Consider the following 20,881-nt stretch of genomic DNA (forward strand, 5'->3'; position numbering starts at 1 on the left):
TTTTTCAGTGTTAACTACAGTTTCCTAAAATGAAAAAAACCCCATACCTAAACCAGCAACACCCCCAATACATACACACTTTTTGGACAAGGAGATGACTACTGGAATCAATGGGACTAATTTATTTATTATTTGTGTAAAGTATTTAGGACAGATTATTTAACTGTGACATTGACCTATTTCTGAGTATAAAGATGTGGCCAATGGTATTTCCACTTGGCTTGTTACACAGTTTAGCACAGCGAAATCAAGGAAAGCAGCACCACTGAAAACCTTCACAGTGGCATTTGGTGTTTTATCCATGCATAGCACAGGGTCACCCAATGCTCTGTTTGTTGGCGGCTCCAGTCAAACATTTGGGTGAGTGAGGGCAAAAAGGCCTTCAGTCACCTGGTCAGCACAGAGGAGTGTTGGATTATGTTAGCTTGTCTGCTCTTGGCTTTGGGACAGCAGTGAAGGCACTAGATCTGGTAAGAGTTCATAGAGGAGAAGCAAGCTCCTTTTCAGACACCAGAAGCTGTGCTTTGAAACCTGCCCCCTGTACAGCTGCAGCACTGCTTCAAGAAGAGCTTTCCGAAATTTGAAAAATACACTGCAAGTAAGTTCCAATCTGAATGTCTCAATCACTGAGCAGCTTTTGCATTTTGAAGGGGTTTTTTAAGTGCCTTTTAAAGCTAATAGAAAACACATAATTTTCCATAACTTCACATCATTTTAGCAACAGTTTCATGAATTACTGTGAGGAACAAAACATAATCCTCCTACCCTTGCTTACATAACTTTAAACACAGGATTTTTGAAAGCTTTGGAGAACTGGATATGCCTGACTTCTCCAAAACAATGGTTTACTCTTGCACATTCATCTTTGGATGTCATCTGTGGAAGTTACCAAGCAAACTGCTTTGGTAAGTTCCAACAGTGGAAAAGAATGAAGCTTTAGAGCTTTATAATGGTAGTGAAAACACAGCAATAGCAAATTATTTTTATTGTATGTGAATTCTGGAAGTTATTTCAGGAGTGAAGAAAATAAAAACTTACTTTCTTTTACAGCACTGTTGGTACTTGCCCAGCAATGAACATTACAAAAGCAGATCGGTCACTTTGGCTGCCTAACGAATAATCAGCTTCAAAATTCAAACTGCAGAGAGAATGCAAAAACCTGAAAGTTGCAAAACAAGGGCTAACTTGGACTCCTGGTAACAGGTAAAAATGTGTGTGCATTGTTAGGCTCTCTTTGTAAGGTGAATATGCATCTGCATGCATGCACATGGACCAGGAATAGGAGAGGTGCTCTTTTGTGACAACTGACTTGACTCACCATTATGGAAAAATCATTGAAGGACACTGTCAGTATTTATAAGATTTAATATGCATTTAATGAAGGTAAAAACATTGCCTTTAAAAAAAGTTTTTAAGGATCCCTATTTCTAGATTAAAGTTGATGTATGTAACTAAATAGCAAATAAAATATTTTGTTTTCTCATGTATTCTCATGAGGTTATTCATAACGATTGATGTTAAGATGCTTTACGTGATGAACTAGTAATGGTGGTTTGAAATCTGCCTTATGTAATCCTGCATCCTTTCACTTCTTCATTCTTCCCATGTTAGAACTGGAAGGGTTGTATATTCAAAACCAGCCTGGTCCAAAGAGTAATTTCTTAAGATGGTTTCCATTCAGCAAATGTCACATGAGCACAGCCTCTGCTTCAGTGGAACTGTCCTGCCTTCTTTGGGTGCCTTTACCAGGAGATGGTTCATACAGCCCAAAGGAATTTTTCACTTCTGATTCAGCTGTTCCACTGCAGTTCTGCCTGCGCTTGCAGAGCCTGCTGTGTTTTGATCTTGTACCTGATGTAAGAAGCCCACGATGCAAATTCTCAGTGGCTTCTGAGAATATGTATTTTTTGTTCAGCCTAATGGTTGTTTTGTTTCTTGGACCTGAAATCACACAGTTACTCTCTGGCTGCTCACTGTTATTTAGCTCTTTGTCTGGCTTGTTTTCTTCTTTCTCATGTTCTGCCACTGCATCTTCCTCTTGATTGTTCTCCTTCATGCTGTCACTTAGAGGAGTTTGTTCAGTTTTCATCACTTCTTTCAGCTCCTGTTTAAGCAAATCTGTCTCTTTTTCTTTTTTCATAAATTCCAAACAAATGTGTTCTTCCATCAGTAGTCTGCCCTCCTGTAAATAGTCTAAAATGAAATATGGAGATGTTTAGGGCAAGTTTCCTAGGAACATAAAGAGTCATGAAGCATTAATGAAAATTTCACTTCCTTATTTCTTAAGTTTCACTTCCTTATTGCTTAAGTTGTTAATGGTATTTCAGTCTTGAGGACTATGACAATGCTGTTTACTAATAAATATAACAGGATGTGGCAAGATTTAAACAAGATTACTATGCCATTAAATCCAGGTAAATATGTTTCTCTTTTTCATTATGTTCAATTTTATTAAATGAATTGTCATGCAAACATGATCAATAATGGCTAAGTATAGGGCCAGAAAAGTCATGTGCAATGCAAGAGATCCTGCAAGAGATCAATGCAAGAGACCACATGAGATCTGAACTCCTTACTTGTAATTTTCTTGCTTTTAAATGGAACTTCAATATATTCATGGTTTTCTTTCCCTTAACTGTCAACACAGTTGCTTGTTGCATGGAGCAGGATATATGGCAACTCTCATCTATAAAAGAGTTGGCTCCACTTTCTAGTAGGAAAAGGTATGTGTGTATTGAATGCCTACAGCAAATACGTTTGTCAGCTGCAGGGAACAAATTCTAATAGGTTCTGTGCTTTGGAGAGACTCAAAAGAGTACCTCTAGACTGAGGTTAAAGGAGAAGTGTATAGAGTTGCAATAGCTAAAATGGCTAAATAATCTAATACTGGCAGTGAGTGAAAACTGGAAGGGTCCGGCAGACAGTAAGGAGAGACATTCACATGCAGAATTGGAAGATGGGTGTTTTTTGTAAGGGGGTTTTCAAAGACAATGGTGATGGGGGTTATCTGGTGGGGTCTTGGAAGGCTGCAACTGAAAAGGCAGAGTACAAACCACAGGGGTTAATGCATTCCAGATTACCAGCTCTGTTACTGATCTAGTAAGTGACCTCAACAACCTGTTTCACCTTTGTAACTGTGTGACCTTTAGGTCATGTAATGTCTCCTACCATAAGTGCACGATGGCGTTTAGATCTCGGTTCTTTCTACAAGCTTTACTGTAATGAAAGTAACATAAGTATTTTTAGAAGGAAAATCTCAGGTAAAGGAATAGATGTGTTGGCTCCTTCTTTCTTCTACAGAATTCCTTCAGAATAAAGGTGTTTGTAGATGAGTCCCTTGCACGCAAGTTTTATATGAGAACACGGTCAAAGGCTAAGAATTACATAAAATCTATTTATGCACTGCAATGAGGAGATACTCCCAGCCCTGGAAGCAGTCCTTTTCCTTTCTCAGCAATAGTTCCTGAGCCAGAAATACATGTTGACATCAGCTATGATGAAGATTCACAACCAGAAATTTGAGTTCTGTATTTGATCAGCGTGGAATTAACAAACTAGTAACTAAAGTATACTTTTATCAATAAAGCACTGACTTTTTACCACTGTGACCAACAACTGCATTTAAAATCATAGAATGGTTTGGTTTGGAAGGGATCTTAAAGATCTGCTCGTTCTATCTCCCCGCCATGCAGAGGGACACCTTCCACTAGACCAGGTTGCTCCAAGCCCCATCCAACCTGAACACTGCCAGGGATGGGGAAGCCACAACTTCTCTGGGCAACCCAAGTAGTACAGGAATATGAAGATGCCTTATACTATGCAGCCGCTCTGCTGTCAGGGCAGCACCACCAGCGCCCAGATTTCACTGACATTTTGTATGTTATTCTGTTGAACTAGCTCCTGTCAGTCAGATACCAGCTAATGGCTGTTAGACCCAAGTAACCTACCAATACCATCAGTTCATTCATCTTTTGAAGAGATCAAATGAGTTTCTGAGAAAAAATGATAAAATATACCTCTGTGTGTCCTGTTAAAAGTTTCTGGCTCTGGTATTTTCTTGGTTGATTGTTTTTGTGTTCTACATTGAGCATCTGTGTATACTTCATTTACTTCAGCTTTTTGACTTTTATCTTCTGGAGATGTTTCCTCCTACAATTGGCAATTAAAGGTAAAAATAATAAGGGAATACTTGTTTAGTGACTCTCAAAAGTACACAGTCGTGCCATACTTATAAAAAGTTGTAATTTCTATTACTATCATATTCTTATTTTGTATCATTACCTTGTGCTATATCTTTAATATAATTACATTCACACAAAATCCACATCCTAGAAAGTTAAGAAGATGGATGAGGTGATTCAGGCATATTACTGAAACATATGGAGTAACAAACAGCTTAGCTGAGAGTTTAAACACGGGATTGGATCCAGATCATTCATACCTTTGTTAGCTGAAGAGGGCTGGTTTCTGTTTCCTGAGCTTCGTACTCTGACAGCAGCAGTGGTCTAAACATGTCTTTATCTACTTGTACTGATCTGTGTATACTGAAGCCTATTGAAAAGGACAGTCATTAGTAATACAGTAGTTTCTGGAATTATATTGTTGGTATAAACAAAAGATCTCTTTGATGACTGATAATACTGGTATGTGGCCTAGGATTTAAGCATTTTTGTGCTGCATGTCTTAATGCCCTTTAAGAAAGTAATTCTTTGTTCTGCCTCATCTATAAATGCTCAAACTGGAACACATACCTGGACTTTTGAGGGTTTTCATTTGTCCATCATAAATATACTTCAGTTTTAGATCTACAAAGTCCTGTTCAGATAGAACATGCTAAGTCAGACAAATGCATCTGTGTCCTAGAACCCATATGGGCTTCATTTGCCTGGTAACATTCGAATGAAAGTTTAAGAGATCTGGTATAAGGCCTCACCTTTCAGGTTCCTAAATTCGGATCTTAAAAGAATATAATAAACATGCTTGCTTTGATGCCTTCTGATTTGTTTACTCACCTTTCTCAAGTTAATGGAACCAAATTCTCCAGAGGAAATGCTTAACACTGAAATATCTATGGTCTTTGGAAAAGGATACAAAAGGAGTGACTGAGACATTTTAAAAAAGTAGCTGAATGGAGATGGGATGGGGAAGGTATGTTCTGCTTTTGCTCTATTTTTAGAATAATTTTGACATAAGTACAGTAGCTGAGAAAGTTACTGTCCCAGCAGCAAAAATGTGATTTTTGCCTCCGTCACCATTTGACCTTGTTCTCAGTTTTGATCTCTGAAATCAGAGGAGGACACTTTGTAAAAACGATGGTTTTCAAACGTTTGCAGTTTGGTGGTAAAACGGCTGTTGAGGATTACTCTTGAAGGTATGGCGCCGATGATGTGGAGGACATTAGTTTTCCCTTCGGAAAGGCAACCAGCAAGCAGTTACCAGCTGCTCCGGCAGAAATCGGCGGAGCGTTCCTCAGATTCAGAACTAGGGGGAGCTGTACCTCTAGATCAGCTGGTGTGACCTTCCCACAACTGAGCAAACTGCTCTTACCAAGAGCTCATGAAACGAGCGGCTTCATTCGATAAATCAATTTTATGTAGGCACACAGAGCTTTCTGATAACCTAAGCCAGCCTACCTTCAGCTACTCATCAGGAGAGTTAAAAAAATGCAACCCCGTGTTTCTTCTTTCCATCTGGGTGAAAATTTTTGCAAACACAGAATAAAAATAATTACTTGAATAATTACTATAAAAATAATAATGTATTACTTTAAATAATTATTTTTTATTACTTGAAGTAATAAAAAATATTACTGGAATAATTACTACTTGAAAAAGTAGCTCTTTCTAAATCTGCTGTAGGAAAAATCAAGACAATAGTGAAAAGGAAAAAAATTGTCAGTAATTCCAGTTCTAGATTTCTAAATCATCTGTTTCCATTAACTGATAGAGAATGAAACCTTTATTGGCCAAAAATATCAAAAGATCACATAACTTTGCTCGGAACCTTTTCATTGCAAAATATCAGGTCTCTCTCCAGCTAAACCCCCTTATCTTGCTTAAAGAAAAGAAACTTAAATCATAAACAGTGAGTTAAGTACTGTAATTTAAATGACAATACCGTACAAGTCCATAGGTTACTAAAATGACAAAAAATCACAGCTGGTTCTGTGGTGTAACTAAACCTGGAATTCAGAGCTTCATAAAATCTGTGTCTGACTTGGAATGAAAAGTAGGAATTTGTGTTTCTTAATTTTACAGCTTGAATTACCAACCTTTTCCCTCCATTTCACTTGTAGTTAAGGCAGAGTAATAAATTTGCAAAGGCAAAGAAGGGAAAAGACATAAGCAACTATGATAAGATTTTGTACCGATACCATAATTTGAAGAATTCTGTGGGCAGTATTTCCAGCAGATATGCTTGCTACCATGTAAGTTTTAAGTGCTCCTCTGTACCCATACAAAGAAAGCTCCAATCCCTTCTTCCACTGAGGAGCAGGAATATCTGACCAGTATTTTAAAGAAGGCTTAACCCAAGGAAGTCACGTTCAGATCATAATCCAAAATTAAGGGTGTAAGTTTGTTGAGCAGGAAGCTCTCCTTCAGGGTATTGACAGAATGTTTATGATCCTGAGTAGGAGGCAAAATACCACTTTCAATGTGGGGGAAGTACTTGAAATCTGTTTATTAGTTTCTGTATAAAACACATTTATTAATAAATTCTAGATACAACTTCTAAAGAATATGACAATTAGAAATTTTTAAGTGCTTAATCAGTGCCTCCTTCAACATTTTTGTCCCTGATGAATATAGTGAGCACACAGGCAGCTAAGTCCTCGGCTTCTATGATTTGTAGCTGGTTTTAGCTGTTGCTCACTCAGTTCAAGGGATGGGATCCACTTGTCTGAACGCAGGCACCTCATGCTATTTGAGATGCCCTCAAGTATTCAGGATATCTACATAAGGCTGGCTGATACTAGATAGGACTGATGGGATGCCTGTGTCCTTCTGGAACAACAACTAAGGGCCAGGCAGAATGTACTAGAACACTCAAATGGCACTGGATGCCTGTAAGTAAGTAGTTGAATCCCACACAAGGGGGAGTCCCACTCTTGGAATGTTTGATAGAGAAGACTGTATATGATAGATATTTCTCTCTAATAACTGCGCACCCATGTTAAAAAAAAAAAAACAACACTCTTTGCTAAGGAGCTCGCTCTTCCTTGATGGAATTAACTTTCTATCGTTCTTTTCTATCATTCAACTGTATTATTTTAAATAACATCAATTCTGCAGAAACAATTGAAAGGATAGACAATAACTGGGTTATTGCCCATTTGAATTTACTTATGCTATAAACCCAAAGGGCTACTAAGGATAAGCATTCTCTTCTCTCGGATAAGCTGACCATGCGATCATTACAGTGGCGATTAAACCTCCTAAACCTTGTATCTGAAAATTCCTCCTCTCCTTACACTCCAACAAATTGCAGGTTGCTGGAGCTTCAATAATGGACATTGAAGCACCTGTGCTAGAAGTAACACGGTGTAAGGATTTTAAAGATGAGAAAACATTTTTTAAAGACCTCATTAAATCCATTAATTTTGCTGGTATGAAAGCACTTTGAAAGTATGTACTAAAAGTAGGAACTTAATACAGAAGGGTTGTTTGTGAGGTGCTTAGAGTTAGTGAACTAGGTGACAGGAATTCTGGGTCCAGGGTAGCCACTTCTTCAGGCCAAGTCAAAGGGAACAGCCTGAACGAAACTTTGTCTGCCAAAGCTCTGGGGACTGATAGCTTCACCTTGTTAAAAAACAAATAGGCAAACAGCACTTGATGCAAATATGCACTTAAAATAGCAGCACTACTTCAGTGTCACTGTTAGTATACTCAAATTATGTATGCTAAACACTATTCATGATGAATATTGGGTTAAATATTAAAAACAAGTCATGTATTTGTATTCATAGAATAAATGAGCAAAAAAAAACCAAGCACTTCTCTTCAAATTATATGTAACAGAATATTTTTAGCCCATATAAGAGTACTATATTAGCTTTTATTTTGGAACATATGTCCAAGCTATAAAGCAAATTAAGCTTCATGCAATTAAACCAAAAAAGGAAAATGAATGTACACGTACGTTTTCCATGAGGTACTGCATCACTTTTGCCTTTTGGGATTTTAGGCATCCGATTTGCATAGATATTTTTTATAAAAAGTTGACGATCTTTCTCCTAAGAAGAAATAAACACCATTAAACTTCTAATATGCATTAACAATTACTTGTTACCAACTTAATTTTCCCGTGTTGGGAGAAAACTGTCAATGGTTTTGCATTGTGCCAGGCCATGTGGTGACTTTGTTATTTACATAAATAGGAATCTGTCCTTTGCTTTCATGAGCCAAATCAAAATTCTCCCTTTTCAAAGCTAAGAACACACCTGTACACCTACGTGTTCTTTCTTATAACACCATGTTCAGCAGATGAAGTCTTCTATAGTGATTTCTTCATTTGTTGTTCTATCTTTTTCAGACTAAGCAATTTTTGCCTTTACTTCCTTCTTTTAATCAAAATTCTTTACTCAGTGCTCTTAGTTAGAAGGTGCTCAGTTCTATTTTATAAAATATTGTCTGGGAAATGACATAAACTTCAGAGGCATACTTTTAACATTTATTTAGCAAGAGTCCTCTTGCCTTACTGAAATTTATCTGAAACACAGAGGAGAGATTTCAGTAACTCTCACTGTATTGGGTTTTAGCATGAAAAATAGGAGCTGCATTTAGTTTGGAGATACAGATTGTCTTGATAGTGTGTCCGAATACCTTCAATGCTCTGAACGAACCAGGTGCCCAAAACTATGAATGTGGAAGCCAAAACTCTGTTCTGGCACAGAAATAAGGTTAAAAAGCATGTCTGGTCTTGTTCGCAGCAAAACAATAGAAGGTTTCTGAATCTGAATAGAATATTGGGAGAACTGGACACACATAGAAAACTATGTGGAAAACGAAACAAATATTTTCGAGAAGCGCTAGGGTGTGAACTTCGAATAACTTACATTTTGGAACAGTTTTACGTTAGTGTTCTTTGGACTGTAACTATTCCTGTCTCCTGGATCTGCACATATAGGAGGAGATCAGACTCTGGCAGGCAAATAGCGCTGCAGGTCCAGGAAAAGCACTGTACAGCTTCTGCTGCTGGGCAGCCTGGTTGCTGCCAACTAACAGGAGGAACATTTCTGCACCTGATATAAACAGCAAATGCCCTTGTACAGAAACACAAAGCTCCATGAATCTTGAGGAGTCACCAGTTCTGCCCTTCACAATGTCTGGAAAAAGCTCCCCATAACAACATCTTTCCCATTTATTATGATTCTATTTAGAAGGAGGATGATCCCTAGCAGGGCCAATGGGTGGATCAGTCACTTTACACAGAAATTAAAAAGTGTATTTTAACTGTGTAACAAACAGTTTAAATTGCTAAAAAGCCAGAAGGGTTTTTGTGTTTTCTGGAATATGTACTGTTTTTTCTTGTTTAGAACTCATGACATACCATTCATGGCAGTTTTGTTTCTACTTCTATTTAGTGTCACTTTTAGGTTTTTCCGTATGTTTGGTTTACAGACATTACAGTAAGTGTTGAACTGGACATACTTGTCCCAAAAATATTTGCCTAAAAAACCAAGCTGGAATTTAAACAAACTATTGAAACATTTATGTATGACTTTTTGCTAAAGTATAGTTTTTCAGATTGTAACATTTGGCTAATTTTAATTTGAAAGTGTTTCTGTAAGGGAGCTCACTTTAAGTTAGTAGGTAAATATATTGACCCAGATATATCAAAATGGTAGCAAATTGGTGTGGCTTATTTGTTCAAACTGTAATACATTCACCTCTGTTTAGAATATTTATTGATCTACTTTGAACTTGTGACAAATAGACCCTACAATAATTTCATCATTTGATATTTGACCTTTTCTTTCATAAACTATAGACTCAATTAGGAAACAAAAATTCCATTACTAAATGATATAAAAGAGGCAAAAGGAATAGGTAACATGTAATACTTGAATTTTCTTGTAGGAGCAGAAACCTTTTTAAAATCTTGAATACCTTAATTTTTTGGTGAAGAGAGTTAATTTCCATTTGCAAGGTCTTTGTAATTATCCCAGCTTCCAGAGCTTTTCTGTTCTCATTTGCCAGCTGACGACTAAAGCTGCTATTGTTCAACTTCAGCTGCTTTTCCAGGCTCTTAAAAAAAATTATGTATTTTAATATAAGAATGTGCTCAGTGTGACTGCTGAAAATTTACAGTTCTTACCAGAGTTGAAAAATAAGTATGATCATGTAATGAAAAGTAAGCTTCTAATAATTATAGTCTATTGTGAACAATGCAAGAAATTATGAAGTATCTGAAAAATTACTTTTAAAATGAGCAAAACCTAGTATAAAATCAAATATTAATGAACAACAAAAAAGCATATTTGGCATTCAAACATAAAAAATAAAGCTCTACATTATCTGTCTGGTGGATTAATGAATACAGTCATCACAGAAATGTTAAGACACCATGTCTGTTCACACTGAGATCTACTAACTGCAGTACCATAAGGAGGCTTAGTGTAAATGAAAACTAGGTAATTTATGGAGTACCTTGTTAAGTACTTTATCATTAGAAGCCAGTGCCCTGCACTGAAATGATAATTACTAAAACTGTAATATGGACACCCAACCCTGCATGCTTTTTATAGTTTCTCACTAGGACTTCTGTGAATAGAAAGTTTTCAAAAACCCATCTGACTTCAGCTGTTCATATTTTCATTTTCTTTCATGTAATAAATGTATTTCAGCCCTAACTGTTCAGATGGTGAAATGCCTCTAAGATTACCTGACTTTTTACTGATTCTATATATAATATATCCTAAGGAATACAGAAATTAATGAAATAGAAATTTCACTCTTCCAGTTTTGTATTAAAAACTGTATTCTTGCCTTTTTGTGGCAGCCTGGTAGTCTGCACGTATGACTAATCCTGTGCTTTGCCAAGGTAAATTAGGGTCTGTCCTGTTGTGACTCAGAGGCCCAAGCAAGCGTGGATACCCCATGCTGCTTGCAGGGAGCAGAGCAGACACTGCTGAAGATTGCCCTTCAGCTATAAGCTATGCTTCTCACCTAACAGGGTTAAGGCATACAAGTTAAAATAATTCCTAAAATATCTTTACTGCCAAACTCAACCTACTTTTACATTTCTGCCAGATTTTAAAATACTGGAAGGGGGCACTACTGTCATTTTTAGTATCTTATATTCAGGACTGCACTGGATTAAACAGAATGTTCTACGTTACAGGGCTGTATCAGAATCATTAATGTGACAAGAAGCAGCTAAAAACTCCACCATTCTTGCACAAAAAACCTTTCCTATTATTGTTCCATAAATACAAGCTATGCAGATATTACCTGTATTCTCTTATCATTCACTTTGATTTTTTCTGTAAGGACTGACAATCTGTGATCAAGTTCCTCTCTCTCTGCAAGAGTTTTGTCTCCTGAAAGCATACGCAAGGTCTGCAAAGCACCTTTAGCTTTTACCAGTGATGCTTCAACTTCTCTGAGCTTCCTGGATGAATTTCGCTCATCCTCCTGAGACATCCTCAGGCTTTTCCTTAAAGTTCTCACCTCATTATAATGACTTGCTAAGAGATCCTGAAAGTTACTTCCTAAATTTTCATATCTATCTATTGCTTTTAAGTGTCGATACTGAAGCTTTTTCAAAATGTGGTTTTCTAAGCTTGATGCTTCTAATTTGCATTGTAAGTCAAATATTTCATTCTTCAGTGCTTTAATTTTGTGAACTTTTGCTGACGATATTTGCTGAGCCACTGTGTTTTTATTCCAGGAAGTCATACTATTCTGCAGGCTTAAAGATGAAGAATTTTGATGCGGTATCTTCTCAGCTGGCAATTTTGTTCCTCCTGCATTCAGACCAAAGTAAACTGGCATTGATATATAGCAATCACTTCAGACAGCAAAATCACCGTATGTCTTTACTGCTCACGTAACTGCATATTCTGCTCATCCAAGCTACTTAACTGTGTATTTGACAAAAATCCCAAGATCTATACTAAGACTTCAATGTTCAAGTGTTTCACAGATAAATCCATTAAAGATTTTATATCTCTGTGTGTGCAGTTATTTTTCTGCACTAGATCAATAGGAGGTCAAGGTTCCCTCCTTTCATTCTTTGAAGCCATTTTCATTCCAAACAGCCATCATGCTCACTTTTCATTAATAAGGGTAACCCTACAGGCAGTGTCTTCTAGGGCAAATAGCACTAAAACTCTGGGAATAATTTAGTAAAGTATGTTTACGTTAACACATTACTGCAGTGTCAATGGAAATAAGTTTTCTCTCTGTAAATCATGCAGCTCACTGTAGGCATGATCTGGGAACTTATTCCCAAGAGGGGGGACATAGAAATGTGTCGTGGTTTAAACCCAGCTGGTAACTAGGAAAAAAAATAATTGTTACAGCTGAAACCAGGAAAGTTGTGACAGAAAACCCCTCAACATAGTAATGCAAGATCTCAAAAACCAAGGTGATCACAACAGCACATGGTGAAATTTCTCTGGAGCTAGGATTTTTAAACAGCTTTCTAGAATTCTCAAGTCAGCTGTGAACTACGTTTTTAAACCATAGATGCTTATTAGTATAAAACATGTAGCTGTGTACACTGTTTCGACAGACCAATTGAAAAAGATCTTTATGGGCTAGCATTCTAAGTGTATTACTGCCATTTGCCCTTCTTTATGGCCAGCATTCTGAGTGAATTACACTCATTTCCCTTTCCTGAAATATAATTAGGATTTGAAAATGGTCAAGACTGTAAATCTGAGTGTGTTCCCCCTTTTCAGGCATATATTCAATTTCACTATGGCTCTCAAGACATTTCAGGCAGCATTTTGCTAGAGATTTATTATAATTATTTATAGATCACGTAATATTTTATGGATAAAATAGGCAAAGTACTAACCTAAAAAACACCAGAGGAAAAGGACAGATCTTTTCAAGCACTTCTGTTGAATCTAATGGGTGTTTTGCACACAAACTCTTACAGGAGCAGGCCCCGACCAGAACACCCTATCACAGATGGGAAGCAACATCGAATCAGTGGTAGGAAAAGTAAAGAAGGATGCTGCTTAGGGCACCACCACGCCGTGGCCTTTCTGCTCCCACAGCGTATGCCCGAATAGTGGAAAGCTATGGCAAGCATTATCTGGAAAGACAGAGGCTTCAGCAGGGGAATGGCCTATTCCCTGCAGCAGCAGAACCCACTGCTCTCTCCCTCCTTCCCTGGGGGCAGGAGCTTCCCCAGCTCTCCACAGCTTCAGCCCAGCTCTGCTTCTCCCTTACCCGAAGCAGTGCCTGGAGTCAGGCCCATGCCTATGTCCGTGATGTGCAAGGCAGCAAGTCAGGGGAAAGAATGAAGGGGGTGATGTATACAGCTGAGTCCTTTGCTATTATTCCTGAAATACCTGATACACTCCACTGTTTCAGAATACAAATCAGATGGTCTTTGTTCTGATGGTCCTGCTGGGGAAGGAGAGAAAGCAGGAGGAAGAAAAGAAGGCAAGCTGGTAGGACCTCGCTCATACAGAACCATGTAGGGAGAACAGATTACCAAATTCAATGATGTGATATCAAAATGGTAGGATAGAAAGAATTAGATTAGGACTCAAAAGGAGGAGAGATTGTGATTTGGTCAGTGCTCTAAATGTTTTTACGTATGTTTTAACTGGATTAAGAAGGACTGTTGCCCTATGGGGCAATCTCAGGCAGAGCTCCATCCCTGGCAGTGTTCAAGGCCAGGTTGGACAGGGCCTTGGGTGACATGGTCTAGTTTGAGGTGTCCCTGCCCACAGCAGGGGATTGGAACTAGATGATCTTAAGGTCCTTTCCAACCCTAATTATTCTATGATTCTATGATTATGAAGATTCAAGTAAACAGAGAAGAAACTGTAGCAGCCAGTTGAGGTCGAACACATTCAAGACCTTCTGCAGTGAACACATTAAGCAGTGCTGTGAAAAAACTCATCAGAAGTAAAAACCAAAGCAAATGGAAAGTACGCAAGATCACACCCACATGTTCTCTGTAATACGATTCCACTGCAGAAAGACTATGACATAGAATCATAGAATCATAGAACAGTTTGGCTTGGAAAGGACCTTAAGATCATCCAGTTCCAATTCCCCTGCCATAGGCAGGGACACCTTCCACTAGAGCAGGTTGCTCCAAACCCCATCCAGCCTGGCTTGAACACTGCCAGGGATGGAGCATTCACAACTTTTTGGGCAGTGTGTTTCAGTGCCTCACCACCCTCTCACTAAAGAAAATCAGAACAACCATTACATTACTATTATTTTTTTCCAGAATGGAACACGATGTAAAAGAAATGGGAAAATACCTTCCTGCAAAAGCTGACAAAAATACTCTAAAAACTATACATGTCTATACAGGGTGAAAATGTAAGTTATAATCGTGTTCCTGGGAAACTGATCATTTCAAATAGCTGTGAACAAGCAAAAAATACCACTTACAATATCCAACACAGGTAGTAGCTAATAATGATTCTTCTGCTAAATTGATTTGAAAAAATGTGGCTATTCTTTCTGGTCTGCTAGTTTCATGCCAATATGACTTCTTGATAGCAGCATGTAACTTAGCTGATAGAAGAGGTAATCAGTTGTTCTCTCTCTTTTTTTTTTGGTTGATTTGTATCTTACAGATTTGGTAGATCTAGATGAAATTTTGAAACTCAGCAGGAAAAGGGTCATTTTTTGACGTTATGCTGGGATTTAAGAAAGCACGGGTGTAGATATGAAAATATGCAGACATGAAAAAATTCTTTACTGTTAACATTTATGTAAAAGTAGTATTTTTGTGTAATATGGTCATGCCACTGAAACACAGACTTAATTTTACAATATACACCATGACTACACTGGCCAAAACAGCGCTTTTTTTGTCAAAACTGACGCTTTTATGCAGACATATAATTTTTGAGCAGCTTCCCTCAGGAAGGGCTTTTTCAGACTCATCATGTGATGCATGGTCAAAACCAGAAATTCCAGGAAATGTGTGAGAGTTTCCAAGTCCTCAGATTAGGTCTGTAAAGGTGCTCCTACATCTCCGGTGATTATCCTCTCTTGGATCATTGAGTATTGTGGGATAACACAGTGGGGAATCTCTATTTCTCTTCCCTCCCTTTCCTAGTGTTTGAAACATAATTTGTTACTTCACTGAAAAACTGTTTCCCCTCTCTACCTAGTTACTGAAAAAAAAATGCCAAAGAAAGGCAACAGCTGTACTTCTCAAGAGTCTCATTTTCTACTACCAGAAAACAAAGTACCTTTTTTACCATATTCAGGGAAGATACAGTGTCCTTTCTTCCTCTTTTCCTTTTCCTTTTTTTTCTTTTCCTATGTTTTCTTCTCTTCAGTTCCTGATATTTCTAAAAGTTTGCTGCTTCTGGGTGTTTCAGAGCACATCACTGGCAAAGCCTTCAGAATAGTCAATGTGAGAATTTTCACTTCTGTATTCACACTTCTGTATTCTCTACTGTGTTGCTTACAACTGTTACCTCTGTTACAGCTGCTGCTTCTAATACTTCTGGGCTTTGGGGAATCTATAGTATCCCTGCTTTGTGTCAGGTTCTGACTTATTATCTTCTGTCACTAGAATATGGAAGAAACAATCATCTGAGTTCACCACTGTGTAATAGTGGAAGACTTAAAAGTGGACCTCCATAACCTATCAGATATCACAAGGTTACTGAGTTGTTTGCAGTTAACATAAAAATACTAAACAGGGTTGAACTATATTAAATGATGCTAAGATGCTGATGCCAACCTCATGGGGTTTAACCATGACAAGTGCAAGGTCCTGCACCTGGGTCGGAGGAATCCCAGGCACAGCTACAGGTTGGGCAGAGAAGAGATTCAGAGCAGCCCTGCAGAGAAGGACTTGGGGGTGTTGGTTGATGAGAAAATGAACATGAGCCGGCTTCAGTGTGCACTTGCAGCCCAGAAAGCCAACCGTATCCTGGGCTGCATCAAAAGGAGCGTGACCAGCAGGTCGAAGGAGGTGATCCTGACCCTCTACTCTGCTCTTGTGAGACCTCACTTGGAGTATTGTGTGCAGTTCTGGTGTCCTCAACATAAAAAGGACATGGAACTGTTGGAACAAGTCCAGAGGAGGGCCACGAGGATGACCAGGGGACTGGAGCACCTCCCGTGTGAAGACAGGCTGAGGAAGTTGGAGCTGTTCAGCCTGGAGAAGAGAAGGCTGCGTGGAGACCTCATAGCAGCCTTCCAGTATCTGAAGGGGGCCTACAAGGATGCTGGGGAGGGACTCTTCATTAGGGACTGTAGGGATAGGACAAGGGGTAACAGGTTAAAACTTCAACAGGGGAAGTTGAGGTTGGATATAAGAAGGAAATTCTTTCCTGTTAGGGTGGTGAGGCACTGGAATGGGTTGCCCAGGGAGGTTGTGAATGCTCCATCCGTGGCAGTGTTCAAGACCAGGTTGGACGAGGCCTTGGGTGATATGATTCAGCATGAGGTGTCCCTGCCCATGGCAGGGGGTTGGAACTAGATGATCTTAAGGTCTTTTCCAACCCTAACTATTCTATGATTCTATGATTCTATAAGAAACACTGAATTACCTTTAAAAAAATCCAGACATTATTCTTTAACCCATAAAATAATTGTGTGGTCTGTATGAAGTGGGTAAGTTTATTTCTAGGATGAACTGCAATATGAAATATACTAGTTTGTGTCTCCGAATTTCCCATGACACTGGCATGCATTTTCTAAAGATTCACTACTGTTTAGAAATAGATACCATTGTTTGTTTCCTGTAATGTACACATTTTCTCCAGGATTAATGTTATTTAAAAGAAGTTTAATTGTATTTATGCTTAATACCTACAAAGTGCTTTCCTAAATTAAAAAAGAATTGTTCAAGTCTCTAAAACATGGACATTTCTAACTGTGTTTTTATGATATTTTTAGCCTTCCAGTCATGTCATAAAAGTATGTCATATTTTTCAATAATTAGATCACAAATCAAATAACAAAATTAGCATAAAACAAATAAAATAAAGTAAAATTAAATTAAATTAAATCAAATCACATCTTAGCTGCAATATTACCATTACAAGTAGAGGATATAGCAGCACCTAAAATTGCACAACAAATCATATGACTTTGAGACTGAAACAAAGGTTTTCTTAAACTTTTGGGAAGTATTTTATTTTACTTATTCTCAGATTGTGAAAAAAAAAAGGCTTGCACATAAAAGCTCACAATGTAGTCAAAATGTCTCTGCACAATTTCAGAAGAAACATTAGGGAGGATTTCAGAGTGTTTTTTTTTTAATGAAAACGATTTCTTCATAGCCTAAATGTACTTAACACGTCTGCTTTTGAACATGCAGCAAGACACTTATCTCCATGTCTATGCACCCATATAGCTTGGAAAAATATCACCTGTAGTGCACTGTTGTTGTCAGAAAAGTGGTTCTCTGATGAGATGATGATCTCATTTTGTTTGATTGAGTTTGAAGTAACGTTGCTTCCTCTGGAATTGTCTTCCCTCAAAAGCCCAATTTTCAAACAAAATGAACTCTCCTAAGTGTTTGGCTTTTAAAAACATATAATTAGCATAAAATACAGAATGCTGACTAATTTTCTATGTCTTTGTTAATACCTGTCACACCTCAATTTTTTTCTCTACTGAGGCAACTGGAGAGCAGAAGAACAGATTAGTTCATACTCCTGGCAGCATTGTTTAAACACTGTGGTTCTGGTAAAATATTATTTCTTGGGATGTGATTCAACCTGCTTCATTTTCTTAATATCACATGAAGACTATTTAGACCACTGCTCAGACCAGAGCTTTATAGATGCATAATTCTACCCAGTACTGGGATAAGTTGTCTATTTGGGGGACCGCGGTGCTGTGTGAAAGGGGCATAGCAATCACCTAAAAGAAATCTGAGGGAGATTAAAATGATATTTTAGTTCAGATGAATTTTAACAAGTAGCCTTTACTAAAAAACGAGAACGTACTTTTAGAACATACTAAATCCTTTGTTGGCGTTTTTGCTTTGTGGTGGCATTTGATTTTTAATTAAATTTTTTAAGGGGAGAGGGGAATCACATAACTCCCAAAGAAGATTAAAAAGTGTAATTTAGGATCACACCAAATGTTCTAAGTTGAATCAAAATGGTTTCATTACTGTTTAGTCCTTTAGATGAATAACATTTCCCTGCGGAAGACTAAGGAATGCCCAGGGTCCTGCTAAATTTGAGCCAGTGCAATAATTCCTTAAGAGATGAGAACTCATATTTAAAGATGAGGATTAGGCAAAGGCCATCTTGGTGCATAGATTTGTATTCCTGTTTAAATTTGATTTGGCGCTGTCAACACTTTCTGGCCAAATTGTCTTTAAATCAAATTAGCTTAAATTAAACTTAGAACTACTGCTTTAATTTGTTCTGGTGAGAAGCATGGGCTGAATCTCACTATCCAGCTTGAAGAGCAGATGTTGAGAATAAAATGGAAATGAAGACAGAAAAACAAAAGGCGAAGGACAAGAAACCAGAAAAATTAAACCAGAGATTACTACAGAAATTAAGGGGGGGAAAAAGCAGCAGCTGAAGGGGAACTGAAATGGCCAAACAGTAGGAGAATGCATGTTGGAGGAAGAGATGCAGACAAAAATAATTCAGGCCTAATCTACCTGTCAGAGATGAAAATGTAATGTCAAGTGTCTAGAAACTGCAGAACTGTCATGGGGAAGAATTAATTGTAGCCTATGTACAAAACCTAAGTAAATCCAGGTGAGAGAACACTGACTTCCCAGAGGAGTACGGTGCAGCAGCCTGCTCTGCCTCACCGCTGACCCCTGAGCTCCGGGGGAACCAAAACAGGGGCAGAGCCCAGCTGCTGAGGCAGGAAGGGCGAGGGTGTATCCTGGGCCCCCGACCTACCACTGGGCTCCGCCAAGGGCCACAGGCGGCTCCCTGGTGTGCTCCATGCAACCAGCAGCAACCCCACCAAACTTCCCAGTGCAGGGCTCCCATGGAGCTGGTGAGGTCCCACCACCACCCCACTCTCCCCAACCACCTCAGAAGCTTCAAAGTTAGCACCCTACCCTCACAGCCAACTCAGCACCTCAACACCCACCCCTAAGCTCTGACAGCCACTTCGAGTTGCCCCACACCCTGCCACCCAGCCTGACAACGTCCTGTTCTGCTCTCTCTGCCCAGAGCGAGAGAACAGCCCCTTGCTACTGCGCACCCCAAAGCAGGACACCCCACCTTCCCCTCTCATGAAACCTCCATCTTTCTCCACCCGGCCCTAGCCCCCCGGCCGTTGCCCGCGCCGCCGCCATTACCGGCCTCCACGGCAGGCAGCCGCGTCGCCGTTGCCATGGGGACAGGCGGCGGCCGCGGGGCACCCCGGGAGCTGTAGTCCCAGCCGGTGCGGCAGCCTTGGCCCTTTTCCTCTCCCCGAGCCCTGCAGTGTTTTTTATGTACCTCTTATTTATATACCCCACCGGGGTGTTGATGGGAATTTGACATTTTAGTGTGCCGGCAGTGGGTCCCTCTGTGCTATGAGGCCGCTGAACCTCGTGGTGGCTGTGGAGGCACCTCATGCTGTGTGCAGCATGTTGTGTTGTGTGAAGATGTGGTACAGCACGGTGAATGTCCTGAGAGCATTCATGCTGAACATAACAGGCTCCAACTCACTCTGTGGGGTTTACACAAAACATTTCTACCATGAAAAAAGGGAAAAAATCCCATTAGAATAGGATGAAAGAGGTGTGGATGCGCCATCCCCGGCAGTGTTCAAGGCCAGGTTGGATGGGACCTTGAGTGACCTGGTCTAGTGGAAGGTGTCCCTGCCCATGGCAGGGGGTTGGAACTGAATGATCTTTACAGGTCCCTTCCAAACCAAAACATTCTATGATTCTATGAAAGCAGCTGGAGCAATGGGAATCATGCCCTGAAGTCCTGACCTGCCAAGCCCCGAGTGGGCAGAGGCTTTGGCTATATCCCGTTTTTCCCCTGTGTAGTTCACTGTCAGTTTCAGGGGTGAAGTCAAATGGGAGAGAATGTTAACTGACACTTTGTCTCAGTCCTGACAGTGGACATTTGATCAAGCATATATTTCCGGCTTTGAGTATTAACTTTCAGCATTGCAAAGCTTATCAGTATGTTTTGAAGCCAATGACCACTGCCTCTGTTGTTTGGTTGACATATTCCAAGTGGCCAGTCATTTCCATTGAATTTGCTTATATACAGAATCTTCTGAAAAACAAGTATGTGTAATAACTTCTGGCAATAATTTATGGGTTTGCACTAAGGGGGTTTTGTATATTTGTTTTACAGGCAAATACTCTGAAAATACCCAATTCTATTAGGCTTTTCTTTTTGCTGGGCCTCCTATTGCTTCTCAGAAGAAGAAAGAAAAGACAGATGGTGAGTCGCGGTAAACAGTGCACACCATCTACTATTATTTTTAGTTTTCATGAGGTTTTTCAGGATCCCTGTTCCATACATGGAATACTCCCACTTCCAGCTTCACATAATGGTTTACTTTCAAGAACATATTTCCTATTGAGCATTTGGTCTTACCTAACCCTGGAAAGAAAGTATTCTATTCTATTTTAAGTTTTTATCCAGACTGGACACTGCTATATTCAGTTTTAACATCTGAAATGTGTGTAAGCACTTTCTAAAACCTAGGCCAGCTTCACCTCTGACGTAAGTTCAGCTTTACTGAGCTTGCTGACCTAGAGCAGAGACAAACTTGGCCCT

The 20,881-nt window shown here is 39.1% G+C and overlaps 1 protein-coding gene across 1 annotated transcript; it reads right to left on the reverse strand.

Annotated features, from left to right (window-relative positions):
• Positions 1–2,058: 2,058 nt before the first annotated feature.
• LCA5L (lebercilin LCA5 like) lies at positions 2,059–12,104 on the reverse strand. The gene is made up of 5 exons (XM_057426374.1): positions 11,454–12,104; positions 10,110–10,247; positions 8,140–8,233; positions 4,017–4,149; positions 2,059–2,193 (listed from the first exon to the last, which is right to left on the reverse strand). The coding sequence occupies exons 1-4, from the start codon at positions 11,994–11,996 to the stop codon at positions 4,127–4,129; spliced, it is 798 nt and encodes a 265-aa protein (XP_057282357.1). The 5' UTR covers positions 11,997–12,104; the 3' UTR covers positions 2,059–2,193; positions 4,017–4,126.
• Between the last annotated feature and the right edge of the window lie 8,777 nt (positions 12,105–20,881).

Source organism: Pezoporus wallicus, unplaced genomic scaffold, assembly GCF_028554395.1.
Source record: "Pezoporus wallicus isolate ANWC-B61680 ecotype Strahan unplaced genomic scaffold, APGP_CSIRO_Pwel_v1 contig_8747, whole genome shotgun sequence".
NCBI lineage: Eukaryota > Metazoa > Chordata > Aves > Psittaciformes > Psittacidae > Pezoporus > Pezoporus wallicus.

Excerpts from the sequence above, each read along its gene's own strand:
- LCA5L (XM_057426374.1), bottom strand. The coding sequence starts at position 11,996 with ATGCCAGTTTACTTTGGTCTGAATGCAGGAGGAACAAAATTGCCAGCT. Across the intron at positions 10,248-11,453 it reads TGAATGATAAGAGAATACAG|AGCCTGGAAAAGCAGCTGAA; the intron begins GTAATATCTGCA and ends ATTTTTTTTAAG. Across the intron at positions 4,150-8,139 it reads TGCAGTACCTCATGGAAAAC|GAGGAAACATCTCCAGAAGA; the intron begins GTACGTGTACAT and ends TGCCAATTGTAG.